Source organism: Pelodiscus sinensis, chromosome 1, assembly GCF_052426305.1.
Source record: "Pelodiscus sinensis isolate ZL-2025 chromosome 1, ASM5242630v1, whole genome shotgun sequence".
Taxonomy (NCBI): domain Eukaryota; kingdom Metazoa; phylum Chordata; order Testudines; family Trionychidae; genus Pelodiscus; species Pelodiscus sinensis.
This window is the reverse complement of record NC_143052.1, coordinates 8,260,323-8,286,090: the sequence shown is the minus strand read 5'-3', so window position 1 is coordinate 8,286,090 and position 25,768 is coordinate 8,260,323. Positions and strand designations below refer to the sequence as shown.

Below are 25,768 nucleotides of genomic sequence, written 5' to 3'. Positions count from 1 at the left end.
CACCATTACTATCTTCTGGGAGATACCTGCTACCACCCCATCCTGCTCTGGTTTGTGAAAGTACAAGACCACCTGGTGATTCCCAGAAGCAATGGGGGCTTTGAAGGCACCACTTGGCCCTGAAGATGTGTAACCACCACCAGGCAGATTTGAACCGGGCACCTGTGTATAGGAGCCTCTACCCTCTGAGCTAAAAGCCAACTGGCTTCCAGCCCATCGTGTAGAGGACTAGGTACCACTTGCTTTGTTGCTGTGGTCTAGGTACCACTTGCACTGCTCAGTAGCCACACGAGGGCTATGTCTACACTGGCATGAGTTTACGAAAATGCTTTTAACGGAAAAGTTTTCCGTTAAAAGCATTTTCAGAAAAGCACGTCTAGATTGGCAGGATGCTTTTCCACAAAAGCACTTTTTGCGGAAAAGCGTCCGTGGCCGATCTAGACGTGGTTTTCCGCAAAAAAGCCCCGATCGCCATTTTTGCGATCGGGGCTTTTTTTGCAGAAAACAATACTATGCTGTCTACACTGGCCCTTTCGCGCAAAAGTCTTTCGGAAAAAGACTTTTGCCCGAACGGGAGCAGCATAGTATTTCTGGAAAAGCACTGATGATTTTACAGGAGATTGTCAGTGCTTTTCCGGAAATTCAAGCGGCCAGTGTAGACAGCTGGCAAGTTTTTCCGCAAAATCAGATGATTTTGCGGAAAAACTTGCCAGTCTAGACACAGCTGAGGTGTGTGGGTTACAGATGTACCACAGAATAGCGAGCAGACCCCAGCAAAAACATGTCATTGGGAAGTATCCTGCTTTTGGGGAGGCAGGTGTTAGAGGTGGGTCCCTAGAAAATCGTCCCCAAATGGATCCCTAGGAGCAATAATGTTGATGGGTAGTGGGAGAGAAAGCAAGTCAATGGGCCAGTGAGAGGGATCCTGAGGACACCCCCTAAAAATAAGTTAAGGATATTTAATGTAGATAAAAGCAACAGAGAAGCCCAAGATGCCTTGGTTTCCCAGGTTGCTGAAGGTCATCTTAGAGAGAGAGAGAGAAAAAATGCACCTGAACCCCATGGAAAGACATTATGCCCAAACAAGAGGTGCCGGAACAGGGGAGACCTGGGGCCGTGCACCCCATTTTTAAAAGTGGAGTGGCTATCCTCTTCCCCCTTTTAATCAGCCATAAGGGTGAGCAACAGGGGGATGGGGTGAGAAGGAGCAGGGAGGCAGGGTCTTGGGGGAAGGGTGCTACACAGAAGGGGGGACCCATGACTTGAGCACCTATGTCCCCCATTTTTAGGTGTTCCCGAGCCAAACACTCACCACGTGTCCTTTATTATGTGGGGTTACCCCAATGTGAGGGATTAGTCACAGGCTTGCATGTTTCCTTTAGTTTCAATCAGAGAAGAAGAGAATCTTCTTCACTTCTGTGCTAAACTCTTTCGTACTAGACCTGGTATTTCACTGTCACCTCTACCCCCTCCCCACCCCATACATAATTAAATTTCGTGGAACATTTTGAAGGTGCTAAGTTGTTTCTATTTCACACCATTAAAAAAGCAGACCCATTAGCAGTGGGGTTTTTTAATGGCTTTTTTTTCCCCCTCAAAAGTGGTATTGAAACAGTTACTGAAAAGGTAGGAGCCTCCTATCAAACTTTGCGGTCAATGGGAAATTTCAGTACTCGTTCCGATAAACATTTGGATTTGAAAGGTGTTAAACAATTGTGAAGAATGGAACATTTCAAAGAGAGGAAGGAAAGCGGGGGAGGTCAGAGCTCTTACTTCACGCATGTGAAAGAGAGAAGCTGTGGTGCTCCACACAGACCTTCTTCAGCTCCGGGGACAGAGCTCAGAGCGTCACCGCCCCATATAGGGAATTCACATGTTTCCCAAAGACATTTCAAGATGAAGTGGCCAGTCAACCCACAAATGGTCAGAGAGCAGGGGTGGGGAAGCTTTTGTTAGGTCGGGGACCGCTGACCCAAAGAAAAATCAGTCGGGGGCCACACGCAAGTGAGACGCTGGGAAAAAAAACACCCAAACCCTCACGGATGTGACCCCTGACTGAGAAGAAGAAAGACACTCCTCACATTCTCCTCACACACCAGAGCTTAGTGGAGCCCAGGCTAGTAGATTTTGTGTGCTCCAGCCCCTCAGGAGGTATAGCCCTGAGCCTTGGGGGCTGGATCCAGGAAGCCAGAGGCCGCATCCGGCCCCCGGACTTGAGGCTCCGCACGCCCGTCCTAGAGCAAAGGAGGGTTAGTGGAGTGGGTTATGGGTGGCGATCAGTGATGTGACGGCTAAGCATTGTGGTATTATTCAGAGGTAAGCTATTCTTATCTCGTATGTACACAGTGCTGATGGAATAGAGGGAGGCTGTGGCATTACCGGGAGCTCTTTGTCACCCAAGTGAATAACGCCTGCTTGAAAAAGCAACTGCATAGTCATAAAAAGTGACCAATTTTCCCTGATTTATGCTGAAGATTAATAACTACTACTGCCCTGCCCTTAAAAGGGAAGGAATGTGTGTTGGCACATTCATCCATTTACCTACTGTTCTTCGGTCTTCCGTTTCTGAGAGTTTTCTATGTTAGGTAAAAACGTCTCAGGGGGCAGCCGTGTTAGTCTGTAACTTTAAAAACAAGCAGTCCCACGGCACCTGAGGGACCAACAAAAATATATAAAGGATCATGAGCTTGCGTGAGCAAAACCCACTTCATCAGGTGAGTTGGTTTTACCTCTGAGAGCTCATGACCCTATATATATATATATATATATATATATATATATGTGTGAGTCTCCAAGCACTGGTTTACACTAAGAAGTTATTTCAAAATAACCCCCCTTATTTCAAAGTAATAAGCGGAGCGTCCACACTACCAAGCCCGTTATTTCGAATTCACGGGCTGGTTATTTCGAAACCTGTACTCCTGCTTTCCTGGGGGAATAGTGCTTCTTTCGAAATCGCATTAGCGTGGATGCTCCAGTGTCGCGAAATGACAACTCCCCAGAGCTTCCTGGGACTCTAAGTCGAGGTAGCGCATCCACAATAACGGAGCCTGCCTCTGACCTATTTCGGGGCTCCCCTATAGTGGGGACACGCCAGTTCAGTTGTGTTACTTTGGGAGTTATTGTATCAAATTTAGTTTTTTCGAAATAATTTCCTCGTGTAGACATGCCCTCAGGTGCCACAGGCCTACGTGTTGTTTTTCATGTTAGGTAAGTTTATGCTGCCAAAAACTCACCTGCCCTTGGATAATTTCCTCCTCTTTACACTGTCTCTATAAAAACACATATGTGCGTGTGCGACACACACATACATACACACACACAGAGCAGAGCACACACACACACACACACAAAGCAGAGCTTAGATTTTTGTAAGCAAGGGGACCTGGCCCTTTGCCTGCAATTCACTCTGAGCGCCAGGCCAGCCCACGCCTTAGGGTCCTTAGCTGGACTCTGACCAGGCCTCTTCTGCCCAGGACATGAGCCTGAGGCTGGGTGCGCCAGCTGAGTCACCAACTCAACAGCTCATTCTGCGGGATGCCAGCCGTTCCAGCTGCCGCTCTGGCTCAGCAGCCGGGCGCTCTGCCTGCCCGCCAGAGCCGCTGCCGCCAAGGTTTCAGCCAGAGCAGTCAAGTGCAGCCCACCCTGCTCGTCTCCTCGGTAATTACGTGTGTGCATGTTGCAGTCCATTACAGCCGCGTGCCGGGATGGCTCCCTGATAAGACCTCGCGAACTTGGTCGTGGCCTTGAACAAACATTGCACAGGGAAGGAACCAGATGCGGCTACGCAGGGGACCACTCAGATTTCCTGTTAACCGCTCGCTGCCCGCTTGGGAAAACAGGGGCCAGAGTAGCCGTACCCTGCGCGCTAGCTCACAGCAGCATATCTGCAGGGGGGAGAAATGGGGGGACACTGCTGCAGGGGGTAGGAATGAACTCTTCATTTAATACAGGAGAGCAAAACAAATCAGGATCTATACTCAGGGCCGGCCTGAGGGGGACACAGGACTTAGGGGAACCCTCCACTGCAGGCCCCAGCCCGGCTCCACCCCTCCCGCAAGCCTCACTTCTGCTCCACCTCCACCCCTTCCCCTGGGCAATGCAGCCCGGGAGACAACCGGGCCCTGGCACAGCGGCAGCCAGGGTCACTTCCCCCGACACGCACATACTCGCCACGCGGGTAGCGGGAGCCGGAGCAGGCCAGCCCAGCGGGGTGGAGCAGGGGGCAGCAGGCTGCCAGGGCACTCCAGCTCCCGCCGCCCACGTGGTGGATATGGGGGGTGACCCCCATAATCTTCTGGTCCCTCCCATCCATCAGACAATTGGAGTGGCCACTTTGGGGCCCCCCAAGTGTGAGGCCTGGGGTGGCCACCTGGATTCATCCTATGGAGGAACGGCTCTGCCTACATTTGACCACATCTCCCAGTTCTTCCTACTGTGTCCTCTTCCCAGTGCTTCCGACAGCCCAGGCCTTTGGCCAGGCTGGGGAGTTCAGCTTCCGGAGGCGAGGCCTCTGGGTAGCTCCCAGTTCCCCCTGTGCCCCAGGCAAAGCGGCTCGGTGGACACACTTTACCCCGGCCCAGCTGCCAACTGGGGCAAACCACCAGGGGAGGGAAGACCCCAGCACAGGGCTGGCCAAACGTATTGACCTGCCGAGCTGCCTACAACAATCTCCCAGGGCAAAACTGCGAGGGCTCAGGTCCCCGCTCCTGCTGAACCCCAATCCCCGGCAGGTGCACCCCCCCCCCCCATAGCTGAAGGCCTGAAACATCCTCCCCCCGGGGCAGAAGTCCATAACCCACCACCCTGCTGCAAGGCAGAGGTTCCAAGCGTCTCCTCTCCCTCCCCTGGTCTGGTAGGTGGAGAAGGAAGGGGCTCCACGTAAAAAAGCCATGTGTGGCCCCCAAGCCACCGTGTGGCCACCCCTGCCCTGGAGAGATGCCTTAGAGAGCTGTCTGCCCCTGATTTAAAGAGAAGGCCTGATTCTCGTTTACACCAAGGTCTCTTTCCTGCAGGCGCAGAGATGGAATTTTCGCCGGCTTCCAGACCCCTTTATCCTGCCGGCGGCTTTAGCGTCAAGGGGAGTCACCCAGAGACTGTACGTCCGACGGAACGCCTCCGCCCCGAACCATCTGTGGCACGGAAGGCAATGGGAGAGTCCACCGATGCGAGCGGAATGGGTACCGCGCGAGTCCAAGGGGAGGGAAGCCAAGGCTGCTATGCGACCGGGCGGCTGTCCACAGTGCTTCATTTCGAGTGGAAGAGGCGTTGGGGCTCAAACGTGTGTTTTTTATTCGTAACTGATGCAGCAAGCCGGGCGGGGCCAGAGCTAAGAACGGCCAAGCCTGCACTGGCATTCCAACTCTGCCATTCGACTGCGGGGCAAAAAGCCACGCCAGGCCCTTGCACAAGGTTGGGGGGGCTGGTTCTGAGCCCCCAGAAGGGGCGGGGCCTTGGGCGGGAGGGGCGGGGCCTGGGTCCCCCCAGTGGTTGTGGAAGTGCCCTGCGTTTTGCATCCTCCTTTTGCTCAGGCTTGAACTTGCCTTTCGTTTGACAGAGCTAATTAAGGAGGAATCCGCGCTCCGACTCCTACATGCAGCCCCGATGCGGCGCGCACTCTTCTGCTGCTGTCGGTGCAGCATATCAAAGGCTGCAGTGCACAGCCTGGGTTAAAGCAGAGCTCTACAACTGTAGCCTACACCAGAGGTGGGGAATCTCAGGCCCGGGGACCGGATGCAGCCCTCGGCTTTCCTACATCTGGCCCCCTAGACTCAGGATCCACCCCCCAGCACTGGGGAACCCATCCTGGTCCTCCAGCCCCCCTGCTGTCCCCTTGGAGGCTGGAGCACACAATCTACTAGGCTGGGCCCCCCTAGACTCTGGTGTGCAAGGGACATGTGGGGAGTGTCTTTCTCCTCAGTCAGGGGCCACAGTGAGGGTTTTTTCTGCTTCCCACTTGTGTGAGGCCCCCGACTGATTTTTCTGTGGGTCAGTGGCCCCTGACCCAAAAAGGTTCCCCACCCCTGGCCGACACCTGGCTTTGGTTTGTTTGCAGAATAAATCCAAGCCCCTTAAACACCTCTTCTTCCCCCTGCCCAATCGTCCCCTTGAATCTTGTCACATTTAATGCTGATCTTCAAGCTATTTACTCATTATAAGATATTTGTGGGTAAAATTCCACACACAGCAACCACAAGGGGTCTTCTGGAGGGGGGTGGAATTTCGTCCTTAATCAGTTGGGGGAGTCACCACTAAAGAAATAGGCTAACTCCTGCAGAAGAGCTCAAAAGCACTTCACAACAATTCTTTAACCACCACAACACTCCTGTGAGGTAAGAAAACATTTTACTCCCCAGTTCATATATTGGGAAACTGAGGCACAAAGCAGCTATATGTTGAGTTTGGTAAAAGCAGAGCCCCGCACGAAATCCAGCAGACCCAGCTTCTAGTTGCCCGGTCTACTTAATAGACCACACTGCCCTGGTATAAAGAGCCACAAGAAGAAGTAGTTCAGTGTGGCCAGTGAAAAACGTGACTTACCGCGCTGCTACAGGGAATGTCCTTGACTTTAAGCCAAGCCAGATCTAAGGTTCCCTCTCCCCTGTAGCAAGACCGAAGCCTTTCTTTGATGCGGTCGTTGATCTTCTTTAGGATGAAGATGCACAGAGCCGACTCATCCAAAGACTTCATTTTCCTCTTCTGCCCCTTGGAGAAGACCGTGAAAAGGATATCATCGTCTGGGCTGACACCCAAGGATCTGGCCAGGATGGCGCCCGCCTTGGATAAATAGGCCGCTTGGAGAAGCCGGTACTCCACCCCGTTCTTCTCACAACCAATAGGCACCTCGACGTAGGAGTTGAAGGCCGTGTCCTCCTTGCAGAGCCGGACCAGCTTGGAGGTGTAGACTTGCTCCTTGGTGGTGGAGCCAGGTGGGGAGATCATCTCCGGCTGCAAGGTCAGAAAGTAGACGAAGTTGCCACTGCTGAAGCCATAGATGTAGTAGATGTCGAAGTCAGGGATTATGGTGAACGTGTCTGAGGGGATTTTGATCATGGAGGCCACAAACTCATCGTGGAAGACGTAGGCGAACATTCCATCCGCCTCAGAGTTCTTGGTGAGCTTCCTGCTGGAGATGGTGGGGAAGTACTCGGGCTTGCCGTCCACGGCTGTGGCGATGAACAGCTTGTCGTCCATGTTGCTGTAAGAAACAATGACTCCGAAAACAGCGCCGCTCTCGTTTACCCCAGAGAGGTAATGCTCCTTCTTATGGAAGGGCTCCCCCAGCTTGAAGAGGTCGTCCAGCCTCAGCAGCTTGCAAATCCCCTGGTAAAGGCTCCCACAGGCTATCAGCCTCTTCTCCTTTTTGTCTATGAGGAGCATCTTGTTGATATTGTTAGTGAGAGTCAAGGGTTCGTTGCAAGTCTGGACAATCCGGGGAGGATAGCACTTTGGGTTATCCTCATCTGGACCAGTCTGGTGGGTCACCTCAACTTTCAGGTCACTGGAGAGTTTGTAGATCCTGTTGACGGCCCCCAAGTAAATGTACCCGGTTTTCTCATCGACCACCAAGTGGTTAAAAGTCCCCTCTGCTGGCTCCCCGGGGAAAGTGGCAAAGGGCCTCTTTGGATGAGGCAACGGTTGCCTAGCGAGGGACGACGTTATAGTAAATAGGAGAAGGTGGCAAAGCAAGCAAGTCCATTTCCACATGGCTGCCAACATGGTTAGAAAGTTTTGTATTCCCAAGGGAGTGAGGATTTTCAAAGCACCAATCCCTTAGCAGATCTTGTCCTACAAGCAAAGGGAGAAGGAAACAAAAAGTATATTACCATGGAGTATTTTCTCCTCCCTCCTTCAAAACCATGCTGTCTTCAGAGTATAGTTAATTGCTAGTCCCCCTTTCCTATCTTTGATATCTCTCTATAAATCCAGCACAAAGGAACTCTTCTGGTAAGATACTGGCAGAAATAGGCTTGCCAGACGCTTTCAACAAAAATCCCGAACATGGCAAATTCGGTTGAGCCAAAAAAAGGGGGGGATGTTGGGGAAGGGAGACCAAAGTTGTTGAGCAAAACAAACAAAAAAGAGAGGAGGGCCCAAGTTGCTGAGAAAAAAAAAAAAGGTCATTGAGCCTTTAAATGGCTCTGCGCTCCGCACTCCCCTGCGAGACGTGGCAAGGGAAAACTGTCTCCGCCGGGCTTCTGAAATAGGAAATACTGGACATTTCACATGTCCAGTATTTTCTGGGTTTTTTTACGGGATGGGGAGCCAAATACCAAACAGTCCAGGTGAAAACCGGACACCTGGCAACCCCAGGCAGAAATCTCATACCACATGAATAACCAGCCATGGGCCCATCACAACACAGCAGAGAAATACATTGGAGGTAAGCATACTGGTACAGGGTCACACATATTGACTAGAATTTGCATTACAACGCCTTGACTTTGATTGGGGTCCCATTGTGATAGGTACTGTACAGACAAATCATTCCCATACTAGAGTTTACAATCCAGACAGACAAGACAGAATGACTTCTTATCCCCCGATGGGGCACTTGAGTTGAAGAGAGATTTAGTGGCTTACCCAAGGAATGGGTGGCAGAGGTGCAAATTAGACTCAAATCTTCAGTAGCCACGTTCAGTGCCTTAACTACGAGACTATCCCTTTCTCTCCCAGGGCACTTCCCCTAAAGAAGATTGACACTTCAGAGGTGGATCTTTTAGCATTTGATTTAGCATGTCTAGCGTAGACCTGTAAATTGAATGCTGAGGGCAGCCCCTGCTGGCGTCCGGTACTCCTCCTTCCGCGAGGAGTAAGAGAAGTCGGCAGGAGCAAACAATTGCTTCCGTCAGCCTCCTGCTGTGTGGATGCTGCCACGGCTCAGCTTAAGTTAATCCGATTCCCGCTACTCATTTTGCGTAGCTGCAGTTGCATACCTTAAGCTGACCTGCCTGGTCTAGTATAGACCAGACCTGAGAGAGAAGAAACGTCGCCTCTTAACTAGAAGTAATTAATAGAGTCAGTGTTCCTCCCACTTCTCCAGGAGCTGTTCTACTTTGTGTAAATTAAATATTCATTGGACCAGAGAGGAGAAAGCCAGAAAGAGACACTGACTCTATAGCCTGGTGGGGTGGGTCAGGAGATAGGATGCCTAGGTTTAAGTCCTTGCTGCACATCTGATAGGGCAGAGACTTTTTTCTGCACCAGAATAAAACCAAAACTTTGAAATCTTGAAATGTTTCATGAAACAAAAACTACTTCCGGCTCAGCCCTCATGGGAACCCCAACCATTCCCTGTCTCCCTTTTGGGCTGCAGTTTTCATTGCAATCAGATGGCACAGACTGGCATGCGGTGTGTTTGCTAACCTGTCTATGCATGTAAAGGGGTTCTCAATACCATTGTCCCCCCTCACTGTCAATGGTGAATGGTGCTTTAACTGTGTTGGTTTAAAGAGACAGCTGTAAGTGGGCATCAATTTTAAACTCCTCGCTACGTTCCCCTCTTTGCCCCAAGACAATGCCCACATTTGAGTTATATTGAAATAACCCCCCATATTTCGAAATAAGCAGTGGAGCGTCCACACTTCCAAGCCTGAATTTCGAAATAATAGGCTGTTTATTGCAAAATCTGTACTCCTGCTTTCCTCGGGAAATAACACTTATTTCAAAATTGTTATTTCAAAATAGCATTAGTGTGGATGCTCCACTGCTACTATTTCGAAATAGCTACCCCCCAGAGTCATTCAAAGTAATTACTCCCCAGTACTTCCTGGGGCTACATCTACACTACAGGGTTTTTCAGCAAAAACAGCTGTTTTTGCGCAAAAACCTGCGGCACATCCCCACCTCAAGCACGTTTTTGCGCACGTAAATTTACAGAAAATCAAAAGAACACAGGGGGGTTTGCAGTGTAGATACTCCTCTTTCTATGAGGCATAATTCCTTTTTGCGCAAGAGCTCCTGCGCAAAAAGGTGTGTATGGACGGGCAACAGGGGTGTTTTGCCCAAAAAGAGCCAATCAAAAAAAGCAAGGTGCTCTGGTGGCTATTCTTTAAATAGCAATCAGAGCTTTCTTTCAAGAGAGCATCCATGCAGTCTGGACACTCTCTTGCGCAAAAGCGCATCGCTTTTGCAGTGTGGACGCACTCCTGCGCAAGACATTTTTGCGGAAGTTCTCTTCTTCAGAAAGCTTCTTGCGCAATAAGCCTGCAGTGTAGATCTAGCCTAAGACAAGGTAGCACATCCACAATAACAGAGCCTGCCTCAGACTAATTTTGAGGCTCTTCCATAGTGGGGACAGGCCATTTCAATTTTGTTATTTCGGGAGTTATTTCGAATTTAGTTATTTTGAAATAATTTCCTAGTGTAGACATGCCCAGGGAGAATAATGAGTCTGCTCTATAGCCTGAGCTGAGAGCCAGCTGGCTTTTAGTTCATGGGGTAGAGACTCATGCATTAAGAGGTAGATACGCTTAAGGGCAGAGATAGGGTCCAGAGTGACTTAGACAAATTGGAGGATTGGGCCACTAGAAATCTCATGAGATTCAACAAAGACAAGTGTAGAGTCCTGCACTTGGGACGGAAGAATCCCAAGCATAGTTACAGGCTGGGGACCAACCAGTTAAGTAGTAGTTCTGCAGAAAAGGACCTGGGGGTTACAGTGGATGAGAAGCTAGATATGAGTCAACAGTGTGCCCTTGTAGCCAAGAAGGCTAATGGCATATTAGGATGCATTAAGAGGAGCATTGCCAGCAGATCCAGAGATGTCATTATTCCCCTTTATTCGGCTTTGGTGAGGCCACATCTGGAATATTGTGTCCAGTTCTGGGCCCCCCACTACAAAAAGGATGCGGACGCATTGGAGAGGGTCCAGCGGAGGGCAACCAAAATGATTAGGGGTCTGGAGCATATGACCTACGAGGAGAGGCTGAGGGACTTGGGTCTGTTTAGTCTGCAGAAGCGAAGAGTGAGGGGGGACTTGATAGCAGCCTTCAACTTCCTGAAGGGAGGTTCCAAAGAGGATGGAGAGAGGCTGTTCTCAGTAGTGACAGATGGCAGAACAAGGAGCAATGGTCTCAAGTTGTGGTGGGAGAGGTCCAGATTGGATATTAGGAAAAACTATTTTACTAGGAGGGTGGTGAAGCACTGGAATGGGTTACCTAGGGAAGTAGTGGAGTCTCCATCCCTAGAGGTGTTTAAGTCTCGGCTTGACAAAGCCCTGGCCGGGTTGATTTAGATGGGATTGGTCCTGCCTAGAGCGGAGGGCTGGACTTGACGACCTTCTGAGGTCTCTTCCAGTTCTATGATTCTATGATAAGGGGATGGTTGGATGAAATAACATGATCTTGGTAACTAATTGACCATTCATTATCAGTTGGAAATAGGTCAATGGAGGGATGATAGGAGTTGCTATAGGGAACTTTCTGGGTGTCTGGCTGGTGAGTCTTGCCCACATGCTCAGGGTTTAGCTGATCGCCATATTTGGGGTCGGGAAGGAATTTTCCTCCAGGGTAGATTGGCAGAGGCCCTGGAGGTTTTTCGCCTTCCTCTGTAGCATTGGGCACAGATCACAGCTGAAGGACTCTCTGCATGTTGGGGCCTTCAAAGTATTTGAAGGCTTCAATATCTGAGACATAGGTGAGAGGATTATTCTAAGAGGGGTGGGTGAGATTCTGTGGCCTGCACTGTGCAGGGGGTCAGACTAGATGATCATAATGGTCCCTTCTGACCTTAAAGTCTATAAGAGCTGGAGCTCCCAAATCCAATTCTGCCCCCCCAGAATCCTGCGTTCCAGTGCATTTGACACACACTGGGAAGAAGTCATTTTGAGTTGACTTGCGGCATGTTTACTTTACATGTCTGCTTTGGCCTTCTGGTCAAACAAATATTTGTTTTTACAAAAAATCAAGTTTACAAAGTTCAAGTGACTCCTACTCTCTCTCTCTCTCTCTCTCTCTCATCAGTGAGAAAGAGTTTTCTTTGCAGCAGGCCAGTCACGCAGGGCTTTTAATAATTTGTATTATGATGGAGAGCGTGGTGACAGGATGAGTTGTCTCTGCACAGCGATCCCTCTCCAGCTGCTGTCTCAAGGGTGGGCTCTTTCAAAAGGAGAAAGCTTGGCCCAGTGTTCTGACACGTCACACGACGCCCCTGAGAACTAGCTCTTGTCACTTATCTGTGGGTCTAGAATGGGAGCGCTAGGAAGACACAACGCGAAAAGATTTGTTAAGGGAAGTTTTTAATACTCTTGGCCTCTCTCGGCCCTGCAAAGTCAGCACCGCTACAGGAAAGGGAAACAGGTTCTATGGTGGCTTATGCATCAAGCATCACACTGTTAACCAAAGCCCCAGTGATCTACATACACAGAACTCATAGCGGGGGCAGAAACCTGAGGTCAAAAGCAAAGGAAAATTCATCCCATGGTAGCAGCTGTGTAACCCAACTGGAAAGAGCTTGGCTACACAGGGGTTATGGAGGACACGTCCCAGCCTGTAGAATCTGGGAGCACAGGCCGGAGAGACTCCAGCTTGACTTTCAGACCCCACAAATACGGGTTACAGAGTATAACGTGCTAGCAGAACAGCCAGCCCCATGGGGAAAAGCCTTCCCACACAAGGAGAAGCCTGACAAGTGCCAGTCCTGTCAGTCACAGCTCCTGGCCCAAGATGTTCATCACCTAAACAGATGGACCAAAAACCCCACCCAGAGCAAACTGGACAGGGATAGGTTCTGTCTTAGAATCATAGCATACTAGGACTGGAAGGGACCTCGAGAGGTCATCGAGTCCAGTCCCCTGCCCTCATGGCAGGACCAAATACTGTCTAGACCATCCCTGATAGACATTTATCTAACCTACTCTTAAATATCTCCAGAGATGGGGATTCCACAACCTCCCTAGGCAATTTATTCCAGTGTTTAACCACCCTGACAGTTAGGAACTTTTTCCTAATGTCCAACCTAAACCTCCCTTGCTGCAGTTTAAGCCCATTGCTTCTTGTCCTATCCTCAGAGGCCAAGATGAACAAGTTTTCTCCCTCCTCCTTATGACACCCTTTTAGATATCTGAAAACTGCGATCATGTCCCCCCTCAATCTTCTTTTTTCTAAACTAAACAAACCCAATTCCTTCAGCCTTCCCTCATAGGTCATATTCTCTAGATTTTTAGTCATTCTCGTTGCTCTTCTCTGGACACTCTCCAATTTCTCCACATCTTCAAATGTGGTGCCCAGATCTGGACACAATACTCCAATTGAGGCCTAACCAGCGCAGAGTAGAGCGGAAGAATGACTTCTCGTGTCTTGCTCACAACACATCCCAGAATCATGTTTGCTTTCTTTGCAACAGCATCACACTGCTGACTCGTGTTTAAGTTGTGGTCCACTATAACCCCTAGATCGCTTTCTGCCGTACTCCTTCCTAGACCGTCGCTTCCCATTCTATATGTGTGAAACTGATTGTTCCTTCCTAAGTGGAGGTTTGGTGGTTTTCTGCATTGGAGTGAGAGTGGCCAGGCAAGGCTTGAGGGTTTGAGAGATTCATAAAACAAAGGAGTGTTGACAAGGGCAAGCTCCTGATGTACAGAGGCAGAGGGAGTTCTAGACATAAGGGCACCGTAGCTGGAAGCACTCAGGAGAGAAAGGTTTTACTTGTGACTGCCACTGAGCGGCTGTGTGATTTTGGGCACATCCCCTCACCCTTCCGCTTCTCCTTCCATCGTCTGTCTTGTCCACTTAGACTCTTAATTCTTCAGGGCACAGACTGTCTGTTACCTTGTGTTTGTACCGCATCAAGCACAATGGGGAATCTCTGTTGGAGCCTATGGGTGCTATAACCATTGTTTGGGTTTATTTAAAAATACAGCAAAGGGCAAAAATCGGTTCCTCTAATTAGTGAGCAGAGAGCGGGCAGCATTTTTGCTATATCGTAGGGTGCATCTACACTGCACCGTTATTTCGGAATAACTAGTGTTATTCCAAAATAACAATGTGAGCAATTACACAGCAATTCCGTTATTTTGAAATAATATTGAAATAATGGGTGGCTTATTCCGACTTCTGTAAACCTCATTCCACGAGGAATAACTCCTGGGACTCTAAATTGAGATAATGCATCCACATTAGGGGAGCCTGTCTCAGACTAATTTTGAGGTTTCCCTGTAGTGATATCTTCCAGAATAGCTTATTCCGAAATAAGCGTGCAGTGTAGACATACCCTTAGATAAAGCGTGTGTGCGTGCGTGCATGCGTTGTAAAACTCAAAATGCTTATCACCCACACTGGGGGATGGTGAAGTTAGAGGAACTGGGAAAACAGCAACACAATGTTATACGAATACCCAGCTTTTTGACTCTTCAGGGCCCAAAAGAGGCTGATTAGCAAACAAACATGGATGGGAGCAAAAAGAAAAGTCTGGCATTCAGGCTTTCGTCTCTTTCTTTATTGGGGAAACAAAACAAAACAAAACAAAACAAAAGCTAAAGATGTCCGCCTCCTTCAGAGATCTACACTACAGCCTGCACTCAGCCAAATGCTTAAGTGTGAAGGTATGGCCTGAGGAGAGTTCATGTCCCAGCATGCAATGCTCCATTTGGATCCCAAGTAGATGGCCAAGGTAGAGGAGTGCATGCTGGGACTTGTAGTGCACACTGAAAAAAGTATGCAAATTACAGGCACTGGGTCTCAAACCACTGGGTACTCCCCAGCTGAGATGCAGTATTGAGTGTGACCACGTCTTCACGGCCTGGGTATCCACATAGCACTGAGCAATAGCCCCAGAGCTCTGTCCCAGCATGCACTAGGCTCAACAGAACATAGGTTGTGAGTTCTCTGTGCTCCTTTCACCCTCACAGGATTTTGGAGCAACTGGGGTGGGTGGGGTGGACTGCCCCTTTTTATCCTCCCTGGTGCCCCTGGAAGACTCTCGGGGCAGCGTCTCCATAGTCGACCCAGTGCCAGGGCAGCTGCCTGTACACATTGGACTGCCATACCTGCGTGTGCCCCACCCACACCCACAGCAAAGGGGACAGTGCAAGACCTAATGAGGCAACCTGCAGCACGGCAGGATTTCCCGGATGAATCTACTGGACCGAGCAGCGGTGTGTTCTCTGCCACGGCCCCTGAAGCCCTGATCCTGCAGTCGTGAGCGCCAAGGGTCCCAGAGAAGGAAGGAGGGGAAGATATCACTCTCCCTTTCTGCACTCCAAAGGGGAACCGCGCCAGAGCACAGGCTACCCTGTACACAAAAGTGGAGCATGGGAACCTAGGAACTGCCAGATTGACGCAGATCCATAGTCCATCGAGTGCAGTGTCTTATCTGCATCTAAGACCAATACCAGCCACTTCGGAGGAAGGTGTAAGCACCCCACAGGATAATCTGCCCCCCCCCCCCACGTTCAGTCTCACCTAGTTAGAGGCTACATCAGGAACTTCTAGGGGCAAGTCCCAAAGATCAGAGAGTGGGCAGCCCCTTGGGAAGAAGTCAGCACCTCCCATCATGGGGGCAAAGGCGTTAAATGCAACCCACGTGACACTCGAGCTCCAACACTAGGACAGTGAGGCAGGTTAAGCGCCTCCTCAAAACCCAGCGTCTTTCCATGGGAAAAAACCAAACAAGCGCCTCCCTGTCCAAGGAAGGAGAGTGGGGAGTAGAAAGCAACAAAGTCACAGCAGGGGGTGAGGGACTGGCCTGAGCATCTGCAGCAGAGGACCGGGTGGGTGCCAAGCCAAAGCAAAGAGAAACACCAACGTCACACCGGAGACTGAACTCAGTTCGCCAGCTGCGACAGGGACCCAGACCTAATGCAGACCCTGACTCAGCCTGACGGGGATTGCAAACCCTGTCAGGAATCCCTGCCCCACCTCAATTGGATCATTCCCTGGGATAAACACAGCAAATCAGATATCCTCCCTTTGTGAACCATACTCCATAGGTGTGTGGGTTACAACCCGCTCCCACTTTTGGCATGAAGAAGGGGAAAACTGGTGACATCACCTGCTCTAGCCTAGCACAACGGTCCCATCCAAGCACAGAGATTTGGGAAGATCTGCTGTGAGATTCGGGCCCCCCGGGGGCTGATCTCCTGCCAGAACCTTCACTGATATGACGGCTGCACTGGGCCAAGACAGACCCCTATGGGTTCTGGACAAGGTAGGTGCCAAGTGTGTGTCAGCCTATTTCTGCCAGCCTGAGACCCCCTTCCCCTGGTCTTGCTGGGCCAGGCTCACAAGCCTCTTGAAGCCAAGCACACAGACAGGGTCACATGCAGCTGCAAAATCACAGAATCACAGAACATTAGAACTGGAAGGGACCTCAAGTGGTCATCAAATCCAGTTCCCCGCCCTCAGGGCAGGACCAAACACCATCTAAATCATCCCTGATATACACCTATCCAACCTGCTCTTAAATATCTCCACTGATGGAGATTCTACAACCTTTCCAGCTAATTTATTCCAGTGTTTAACCACCCTGAGAGGTAGGAAGTTTTTCCTAATGTCCAACCTAAACCTCTCTTGCTGCAATTTAAGCCCATCGCTTCTTGTCCTGTCCTCAGAGGCCAAGGAGAACAATTTCCCCCCCTCCTCCCTGTCACACCTTTTTTGATACCTGAAAACCGCTGTCATGTCTCCTCCTTTCCAAACTAAACAAGCCCAATTCCTTCAGCCTTGTCTCATAGCTCACATTCTCTAGACCTTTAATCATTTTGTTGCTCTTCTCTCAACCTTCTCCAATTTCTCCACATCTTTCTTGAAATGTGGGGCCCAGATCTGCACACAATACTCCAACTGAGGCCTAATCAGCGCAGAGTAGAGTGGAAGAATGACTTCTCGTGTTTTTCTCACAACACTCCTGTTAATGCATCCCAGAATCATGGTTGCTTTTTTTGCAACAGTGTCACACTATTGACTCATATTTAGCTTGTGGTCCACTATGACCCCTAGATCCCTTTCTGCAGGACTCCTTCCTAGACAGTCGCTTCTCATTCTGTATGTGTGAAACGGATTGTTCCTTCCTAAGTGCAGTACTTTGTATTTGTCCTTATTAAACTTCATCCTGTTTACCTCAGACCATTTCTCCAGTTTGTCCAGATCATTTTGAATTTTGACCCTGTCCTCCAGGGCACTTGCAACCCCTCCCAGCTTGGTCTCACCTGCAGACTTAATAAGTGTCTTTTCTATACCATCGTCTGAACTGCTGATGAATGAGACAAACACAAATCTGCTCTGGGAAGGCTGCACTTCAGGGCTACGTCTACACTGCACCTCTCTAATGCAAAAGTCTATGCAAATGAAGTGTGGATTAGCATATTGCCACACTTCATTTGCATAATTAATTAGGGGCCATTTTTGTGCAAGAGCTGTTCTTCGTTTTTTCAGGAAGAACGACTCTTGTGCAAGAGGGGGTTTTGGCGCAAACAGGAGCCGTGTACACAGCTCCTTTTTGTGCAAAAGCCTCTTTTACAAAAACAGCCCCCAATTAATTATGCAAATGAAACATGGCAATATGCTAATCCGTGCTTCATTTGCATAGGCTTTTGCGCAAGAGGGGTACAGTGTAGACATAACCAAAGGACTTGCCAGTAAGGTTCCCTGTAAACTGAGCGTTTGGGTGGCTGCCCAAGAGAGATTCAGGTGCCATCCAGCTGATTAGCAGAGTGCCCACAGCCACTAGCATGTGTTTATATATGTGGTGCACATCTGCACATGCTTTGGTGCACATAACAAAATTTATTCCTCACATAGATGTAAACTATAGAGGGCATTGCTTGCCAGGTGTCCTACCCTGTCACACTAAGATCAAAGGACAAGTCTGAACTTAGGATATGAATGAGACCCTATCCTCAAACATAGATGTTGGGGATTTAAGCACCTCTGGCAGCCAAACTGTGTTCAGATTAGAGTCGGGTCTCATGTGGTGATGACACAGCGTTTAAACAGAGTTATCCAGCAAGTTTTCTTCGGGGGGAGGGGAGAGTGGAGCCTGCCTGTGCCCACTTCTGCTAGGATACCTCGGCAGTATGGCTTTAGTAGTTAATGAAACCCAGAATTAATCTGGCAGTGCATTCTGCTGTTTACTTTTGCTCTACTCATGCACCGCTATTCATTTCCTGGGACACAGGAGGCCGTGGATGGATGCTGACTAGGCAGGCTCCCAGCAACAGAGTCGCTGCGCAGCAATTCAGCACCAAGTACAGCTACACAATCCCTTTAATCTCAGCTAAACATTTTCCTGGCTTCTTTTAATAAACCCTGATTACCATGGACAGAGGCTTTTCTTTGGAAACTTGCATAGAGCCAGAACTCATACAAGGACATTGTCAACAACTCCCCAACAAAGACCGGCTTCTAACTTCATCTAAATCCTCTCTCCCTGAACTTGCAAGCGGTTTGTTGTTGGATGGAAATTGAAGGCTGTTCTCTCGGGAGGGGGGGGGACGGAGGAAATCCCACTTTACCACATCTTTACTCTTGAGCTTGTGTAAAAAACAACACCACCACCACATCCCAGCAAAACTGCAGCTTGCTCTAAACAGAGAGCTTAATTTCTGCAGTGGGTTAACTCCCAAGGCATTTGAAGCATCAACTATGCACCATGATGTGCACAGATCTCAAAGGCCACTCAATTTGGTTTCTTGGACAGTGCCCATCATCTCTGTATCTGACCACTTCCCGGAGTGCATCACCATCCTTTGATGCAATTACTGTTGGTCATGGGTGCTTCTTTCCTTCTCCGCGGGGCGGAAATTGTGTGCACACTTTATTGGGAGTGGTCCTTTATGAACAATGCCCTCTGGGTTTCTATACAGGCCATCCTCGCTCTATGTCCAAGATACGTTCCAAAAAACTTGGACTTCTAGCGAAGCAACTTAAAGAGGGGAATTTTTTTCCCGTGGCTGACTTCCATTTGCACAAACTGTTGTGGGTTTGTGTGTGTGTGTCTTATAACACATCAATTCCTACAAGCGTCAACAACTTTAGTATGGAACGGATGTATACCAGGGTGATTTATAGCGGGGATGCTCTGTACACCGAAGGCAGGTCTAAGCAGTCCACTTCATGCTGAGAAGGAAAAGCTGTCAGGTTTAGAGTAGTCCTGCGATTGGTAGGGGCATTGATCCAGAGACTACAGCACAAAAATGCAATGCCTATGGTGTCATACCTTTAAAAAAGGAAACTAGAGAAGGATGGTTTCATGGTTCAGGCCCTCACTCACAACTGGGACATGCTAGATTCATTTCCTAGCTTTGCTACATACTTCCTGTACAGCCCTGGTCAAGTCACTTATTACTCTACGTCCCGGGGTATGGTGAGGACAGATGCTTTGAAGACTGTCAGCTGCTCAGAAATCATACAACTGGTGAACTGCGCAGGTACAGAAGAGAAACAGAACAGCCTTGCTCCACCAGAGTAAGCTGGTGGAGACTAAACCATGGATAACCTTGGTGGGTTGTTCTCAGTACCTTTTAGGAAAACAAGACCAGCTGCAGAGATAAGGGACAGTCTGGTGGTTAGAGGACAGACTGGCAAGCTGCAGTCTACTCCAGGATCTGCTACTGATTCACTATGAGCCCTTTAGCATGTCACCTCCCATCTCTGGGCCTCCCTTCCACGAATGGCAATATAGTCACCCACAGTAACGTATAAAGCTAAGAGGCATCACTAGTTAGAGTGCATCCACACTGCACCCATACCTCAAAATAAGCTATTTTGAGTGTATTGTGAAATAGAGCGCTATTCCGAAACATCCCTTAACCCTCTTGGCTCAAGGTTTACAGGCACGTCGGAATAGCGAGCCCATTATTTCAAAAAGCTATTTCAAAATAACGGGCTTGTTTAAAGGGTGTGGAATAGCTATTTTGGGATACTGGAAGTATCCTGAAATAGCCCCACTATCTAGACGTATCCTTGAGGTGCACTTGACAAATTGCATATCTTATTTTGAATCTATTTCGAAATAGCTTATTTTGAAAGTTGGTGTGTCGACGCAGCACCAAATTTTGAAATAATGCGCTTTTACATTTAAATGAAGCGGCGATTATTTAAATCTCCGCTTCATTTTCCTATGCTGGGTAGCCTAATCTACATGCCTCTGTCACCAAAGGCATGTAGTCTAGACATACCCTAACAGTCTGTGTGGACCCTGCTGCCACACACCACAAGTTCTCTAGAGCAATGGTTCTCAACCTTTTCTTATAAAGTACCCCTTTTTCAAAAAAAAATAAAAATAAAAAATTGTAAGTACTATCAGTCCCTAATTTTCACACCAATTTTTTTTCTACTATTGCAACACATTTGTTTAAACAACTTAATCATAGCCAGGCAGGTGATTAAATTTTGGGGTGTAAAAAGTACAAAAATAATAAAGCGCTGTAAAATGTAAAACAAAAATTTAGTTTTCTCCCAATTTCAGTCGTGCTGGTTGAGAAACACTGCGCTGGAGGACTTTGCTCTGCCCCTCTTTGAAACTGGAATCGATCCAAGTGTGCTAGTGAGCTTTCAGCCCGCTGCCGCATGGGCGGTCGGTACCCGGCAGCGTTCCCATCTCAGCCGAAGAGGTTCAGATACGTAGCCTTACCGAGGTTGGACCAGCTCTCCTAGACAGCCCTTGCCTCCCAGCCGTGGCAAGGAATCAGAACATGAGGCTCCAACTCAGGAAACCTACGGCTTCTCTCTGACTCAGCCGGCAGCTCTTTTCATGCTGGCTCGGGTTGTGAGACAAGGTGGCTGTTGCAGTCGAGTGCCGGTGGGTGGAAGCTTCTCCCCTTCTTTGTAATTTTAGTAAGATCAGGAAGTCACGAGTTTCTAGCAGAAGTCCCTACTGGTGTCATCAGCCAGTGAGCCCAGCCCTACCACGTACAAACCCCATTTCGGCTGCCTGCCTGAAATCCCAGCAGAGAGAAACCACGTCAGTTTGCAACCAAGTTAGTAGGCCCGTAACCACAGAGACTTTGTGGTCACTCCATGCAGCCACAAGGGGAACTCAGATCAGATGCTCAATTAAACAAGTCCCTGGGGTCTGAGCTATGGGAGAAGCCGCACCAACGGTGGCAGCCCTGGGGAAGATTGCTTGCAACAAAATCAAGGGCGCTTCCCGGTCTTCAAGGTCGGAGGTTTCACAGCAGATTCGAAAGGCAGAGCAGGTGAGACCAGAGGGGTCTGATCTCCTATCCAAATCCCACGTGGTTGACAAAGCTGCTTCTGTGCTCAGCACCACTGTCCACCCCTGTGCCCTGATTTCCCCAGCCATGCAGTGGGGCTAGTGCAGGGGTGGCCAACCTGCAGCTCGCGAGCCACATGCAGCTCTTCACCACAGAAAGTGCAGCTCACAAAGCATCCCCGGCCGCCCCTGCGCCTTTACAAAGGGACCCCTGTGCTCACCGGGTACAAGGGAGCTGTCCAGCATGGCGAAGCAAAATGGCACCAGCCGACAGGAGTCTGATGTGGCCAAAAAGCCAAATTGGAGATTTCATTTAAAGGGACAGTATTCTTTTTTTTTTTGCTCGACAACTTTTTCCCCCTCGGCTCTTTGCACTATGTCCACCACTATTTTGGCTCTTTGATCATTAGGGCCAAGGACCGGTAGGATCCAGTGCACCAGCATGGCAAGGAAGAGGGGGCTATTCAGCACTGGAATAACAGGGAGGAGGAAAAGATCACCCATAGTACAACTACCCAGTCCATTCTTACCACTGTTCAGTACAAAGGCTCCAACTGAAGTCAGGATCCCAATAGGGCAAGGACTGTTTCTCCCTATATATCCATCCAGTTCCTAACAAACAGCCATATTAGGTTAGACCAAAGGTCCATCTACCCCAGTATCCTGTTTTCCAACAGTAGCCAGTACCAGGTACCCCAAAGACAATGAACAGAACAAGTAACCATCAAGTGATCCATCAAGTAATCATCCAGCGATCCTGTCACTCATTCCCATTCTGACAAAACACCAAGAACTTACTGTGTGAAACAGACAACAGGTGGGAGAAAGGAGGCATTATTATGCCCATTTTACAGATAGGAACCAAGGGAGAGCGAGAGAGATACTAAGTGACTTGACTAAGGGAACACAGGGAAGCCTGTGGCAAATGTGAAACTTGAAACTTCTGAGTCCTGGACCTCTGCATTAACTTCAAGACCAAATCCCCACTGAGTCCAAACTGGGTTTCCAATTACAGAAGAACATAGGATCAGCCATAATGGGTCAGACCAAAAATCCATCTAGCCCAGTATCCTGTCTGCTGACAGTGGCCAATGCCAGATGCCCCAGAGGAAGGAAACACTAACAGGGAATCATCACGTGATCCCTCTCCTGTTATCCATTTCCAGACAAACAGAGACTAGGGATACCATTCCTACCCATCCTTGCTAATAGCCATAGAATCATAGAATACTAGGACTGGAAGGGACCTTGAGAGGTCATCAAGTCCAGTCCCCTGCTCCCATGGCAGGACCAAATACTGTCTAGACCATCCCTGATAGACATTTATCTAACCTACTCTTAAATATCTCCAGAGATGGGGATTCTACAACTTCTCTGGGCAATTTATTCCAGTGTTTAACTACCCTGACAGTTAGGAACTTTTTCCTAATGTCCAATCTAACCTCCATCAATCTATCTAGCTCTTTTTTGAAAGCTGTTAAAGTCCTAGTCTTCACAACATCCTCTGGCAAGGAGTTCCACAGGTTGACTGTGCGCTGGATGAAGAAAAATTATGCCTGAAACCTCAGTATTTGGGCATTGGTGATCTGACAGGACCAATGGCCTAATCTAATAGCACAGATTCACTGGCCCCATGTTCCTTTATGAGGCAAAAGAACCATGGAAGCAAGACTAGTGTGTTATAAAGAATGGGTGGTTGAATCATCCCAAATTTTCACCCAGAACTTGAACTCAGCATACAAAGACTGCCATTAAAGAGTCAAAATTCTCCTCTTCTGAATGTAGGGGAATTCCAAGGATGTTGGTAAAGGCTGACTTTTTTAAAGGTGGCTACTACATCTGAGATTAGAAAAAGTTTAACCTTTCTTTGTGCTTGTTTTATTTTCACAACATTGCCTAGTTCTGACCAGGATCAGGAAACAGAATGCACACGTGTTGCCAGATCAGCTGTTGCGTGATATGTCTAACTTCACTGGAAGCAAAGTAAACTTTGTGTAAGTCACACATATGCTTATTTTTGTCACCTGGCCTTCTCTGTCTGGCCCTTCACCCACTTTGTCCATCTCATCCACCTGACACAACATTCAGACTGTACACTCTTTGGAGAAGAGACTGTCATTTTTGTCTGTGTACAGCAAATTGGCCCTCATCTGAGACCTGGGGCTGAAGTCCCAGAAAGCAGGACTTCAAAGGCCAGCGCAATCAAAAGACAGCAAATTTTGAGGACCTTTCCTAAAGATGTGTTCGATAAAAAGCCTCTCCGCAGATTTTCTCTTGCACTGGGTTTTGTCACCATTAACCGCAACGTCAGTTCAGGTGTCACCCACGACGGAAGAGAAATGAAGTGAGTAACATGTCATGGAGAGTGCTGTACTTTTGTGGGCAGACGCTTCCTACGGGGAAGCAAATTCTAAGCCAGGCAGTGGTAAAGGGTGATTGACTCTAAGTGGTCTTCCAATAGCCATAATAAGCCCATTTGGGCAGCTCAAGGATTCAACTGTTTCCCTCTATTCAGAGGGATTTAGGGGCAGAAGGCTGATGTGGCTTGATACGTTAAATGCCTAACTACGCTATTTTTATCCCCGTTTCACAGCAGGGGGTGGGATGGGGAGGAAGGCACAGAGGTTACAGGACATGGCCAGTGTAGCAGCTAGGTCCCCCCAAACAGATGGCTAGAATCTTATTAAAAGCTCCCTGCTCCCACAAACCGTGAAGACATCAAACCAAAGACAAAGAACAAACCCACCTACAGCACAGTCCGAATGCCAAGGGGAGGTATTTCTTACTGGCCAGGAGAGTGCTTGAACTGTTACAAACCTTGGCACCAATGTCTCAGAATACCAATGGAATAGCCATTGGGGATGACGGTAGGATTAAATACAGACAAGAGACAAACACATGCTATACTGATACAGAGGCGCTTATGAGAGAGATTCCAGATCAATACTGTGTGTGTGATCAATTTACATATTATGGGCACATATATACTGCATAGTTACTGTATAATAGAGAGCATCTAACTATGTATTTCTGCCCAGATAGATGCAATTGATGTGAACACTGTGACGCAGGAGGTTTCTGGTGTGTTATAAGTGGCACAAGTAACATACTTAGCATTTAAGGCTGCCTAACATTTTTCAATATTAGACTCTGTTTTTAGTTGTGCATAACTTTGCCACATTTTTACCATTCAGGCTGAAATTTTCCAGCTTGGGGGGGTCTGCCTCTGGAGCTGACTTTCTGTGGGGCGAGGGGAAAGCTTTACTGAACCCAGTTCTGCCATTTCAGAGGTCAAAAATAGAAGAAAATGCAGCAGTTGCCTGATACTCTTTAAAAAGGTTTCTCTGGGACTCTCTAGCACCTCCAGGCTTTGGAGCTAGGACCGAGATTTAGCAGAGGCAAAAGCGTGCAGGGTGGGATTAGCAGCGCTAACCATTCTTTGAGTGTTTGATGCCGGAACTTAAATGTGCACACACAACCTTCTATAGATCCTGTATGCATCATGTAACTCACGCACCTACTGTGGTTCACTATTCCATGCAGTGGCACCTACACCACAGCAACAGCTAAGAACAAGAGACCTCAACAGCATGCACTGAGTGGCACCTGGCTTTTAGCTCAAAGGGTAGAGGCTGCTATACTAAGCTCCAGAGGTTCTAAGTTCAAATCCACCTAGTCACGGCTACACCTAAACCACCCTTTCCAGCATAATTTGTAAGAACAATGCCCATCCTCCTTCCCGCCTCTGTTCAAACCCAACTTTTCCTGCAATGCCTACAAGAAATTGCCAATTCAGACTAGCCAAAGATTGGACAAAATGAGATGGCTGATATTTGGGGAGAGGGTTATATTTGGAAACCCCATATAGAATCAGGTTGTGCAGAGCTGGACACATTTGTACGTGTCATTGTTCGCCTCGCTCCCCATTGTTAGTTATTTATGCTTCCTTCTTGTGTTGTGTGTGGTATTAGTCTATAAGCTCTAGCCTCTTCTTAGGGGTGTGCGCAGCACACAGCAAAAGGGAGCGCTGAGCCAGAGAGCACATATGGACTCGGCCCCAATTAAAATAACACGGTTGCTTATAAAAACTTTTTAAAACCCGAGCGGTCCTGCAGCACCTTCGTCTCACTTGTGTTTTAAGTTTGGGCAAGTTACAGACCGACACGGCTACCCCTCTGAGACGACTGCTCGTGTTGCAGGAGGGAGGCTCCAGCTGACAACGCCTCTTGCTAAGCCGGATACAGAGAGTGAGACAGGGCCCCTGCTGCCCAAATCAAACACTCTAAAAAGGACGGAGGAAAAGTGACTTCTCCACGGTGCACCAGCAGCTTGTGGCCAAGTGGGGGCATGTCTCCTGCTTGCCAGCACAATGCCCCTCCACACGACTCCTCTGCCCACTGTGCAGACGACCTGCACGCTTTCTCTACACGCAGCACTCCTGCCTCTGCAGTTCCACATACTGTAATCTCTTCCAGGAACGTTTTATCAAGACGCTCGTCCTGGTGGCTCCCGCAGTTATACGTTCACACTGAAACCTACCCCGCCCAGCCCACAGCTACTTTGCCATCGCCAGCGGAACAGGCGCATGACACCGTCGAGAGCCGTTGTAGAGAGA

At 48.8% G+C, this 25,768-nt stretch overlaps 1 protein-coding gene across 2 annotated transcripts in view; it reads right to left on the bottom strand.

Annotated features, from left to right (window-relative positions):
• The window catches only part of PLXNA4 (plexin A4), a 689,852-nt gene that overhangs the window by 637,898 nt on the left and 26,186 nt on the right, over nt 1–25,768 (bottom strand). For both annotated transcript variants that reach the window (XM_075925673.2, XM_075925677.2), the window contains exon 2: nt 6,541–7,788. In XM_075925673.2, coding sequence (XP_075781788.1) covers nt 6,541–7,719 — 1,179 coding nt within the window. In that variant the 5' untranslated portion in view covers nt 7,720–7,788. The remainder of the gene's footprint in view (nt 1–6,540; nt 7,789–25,768) is intronic.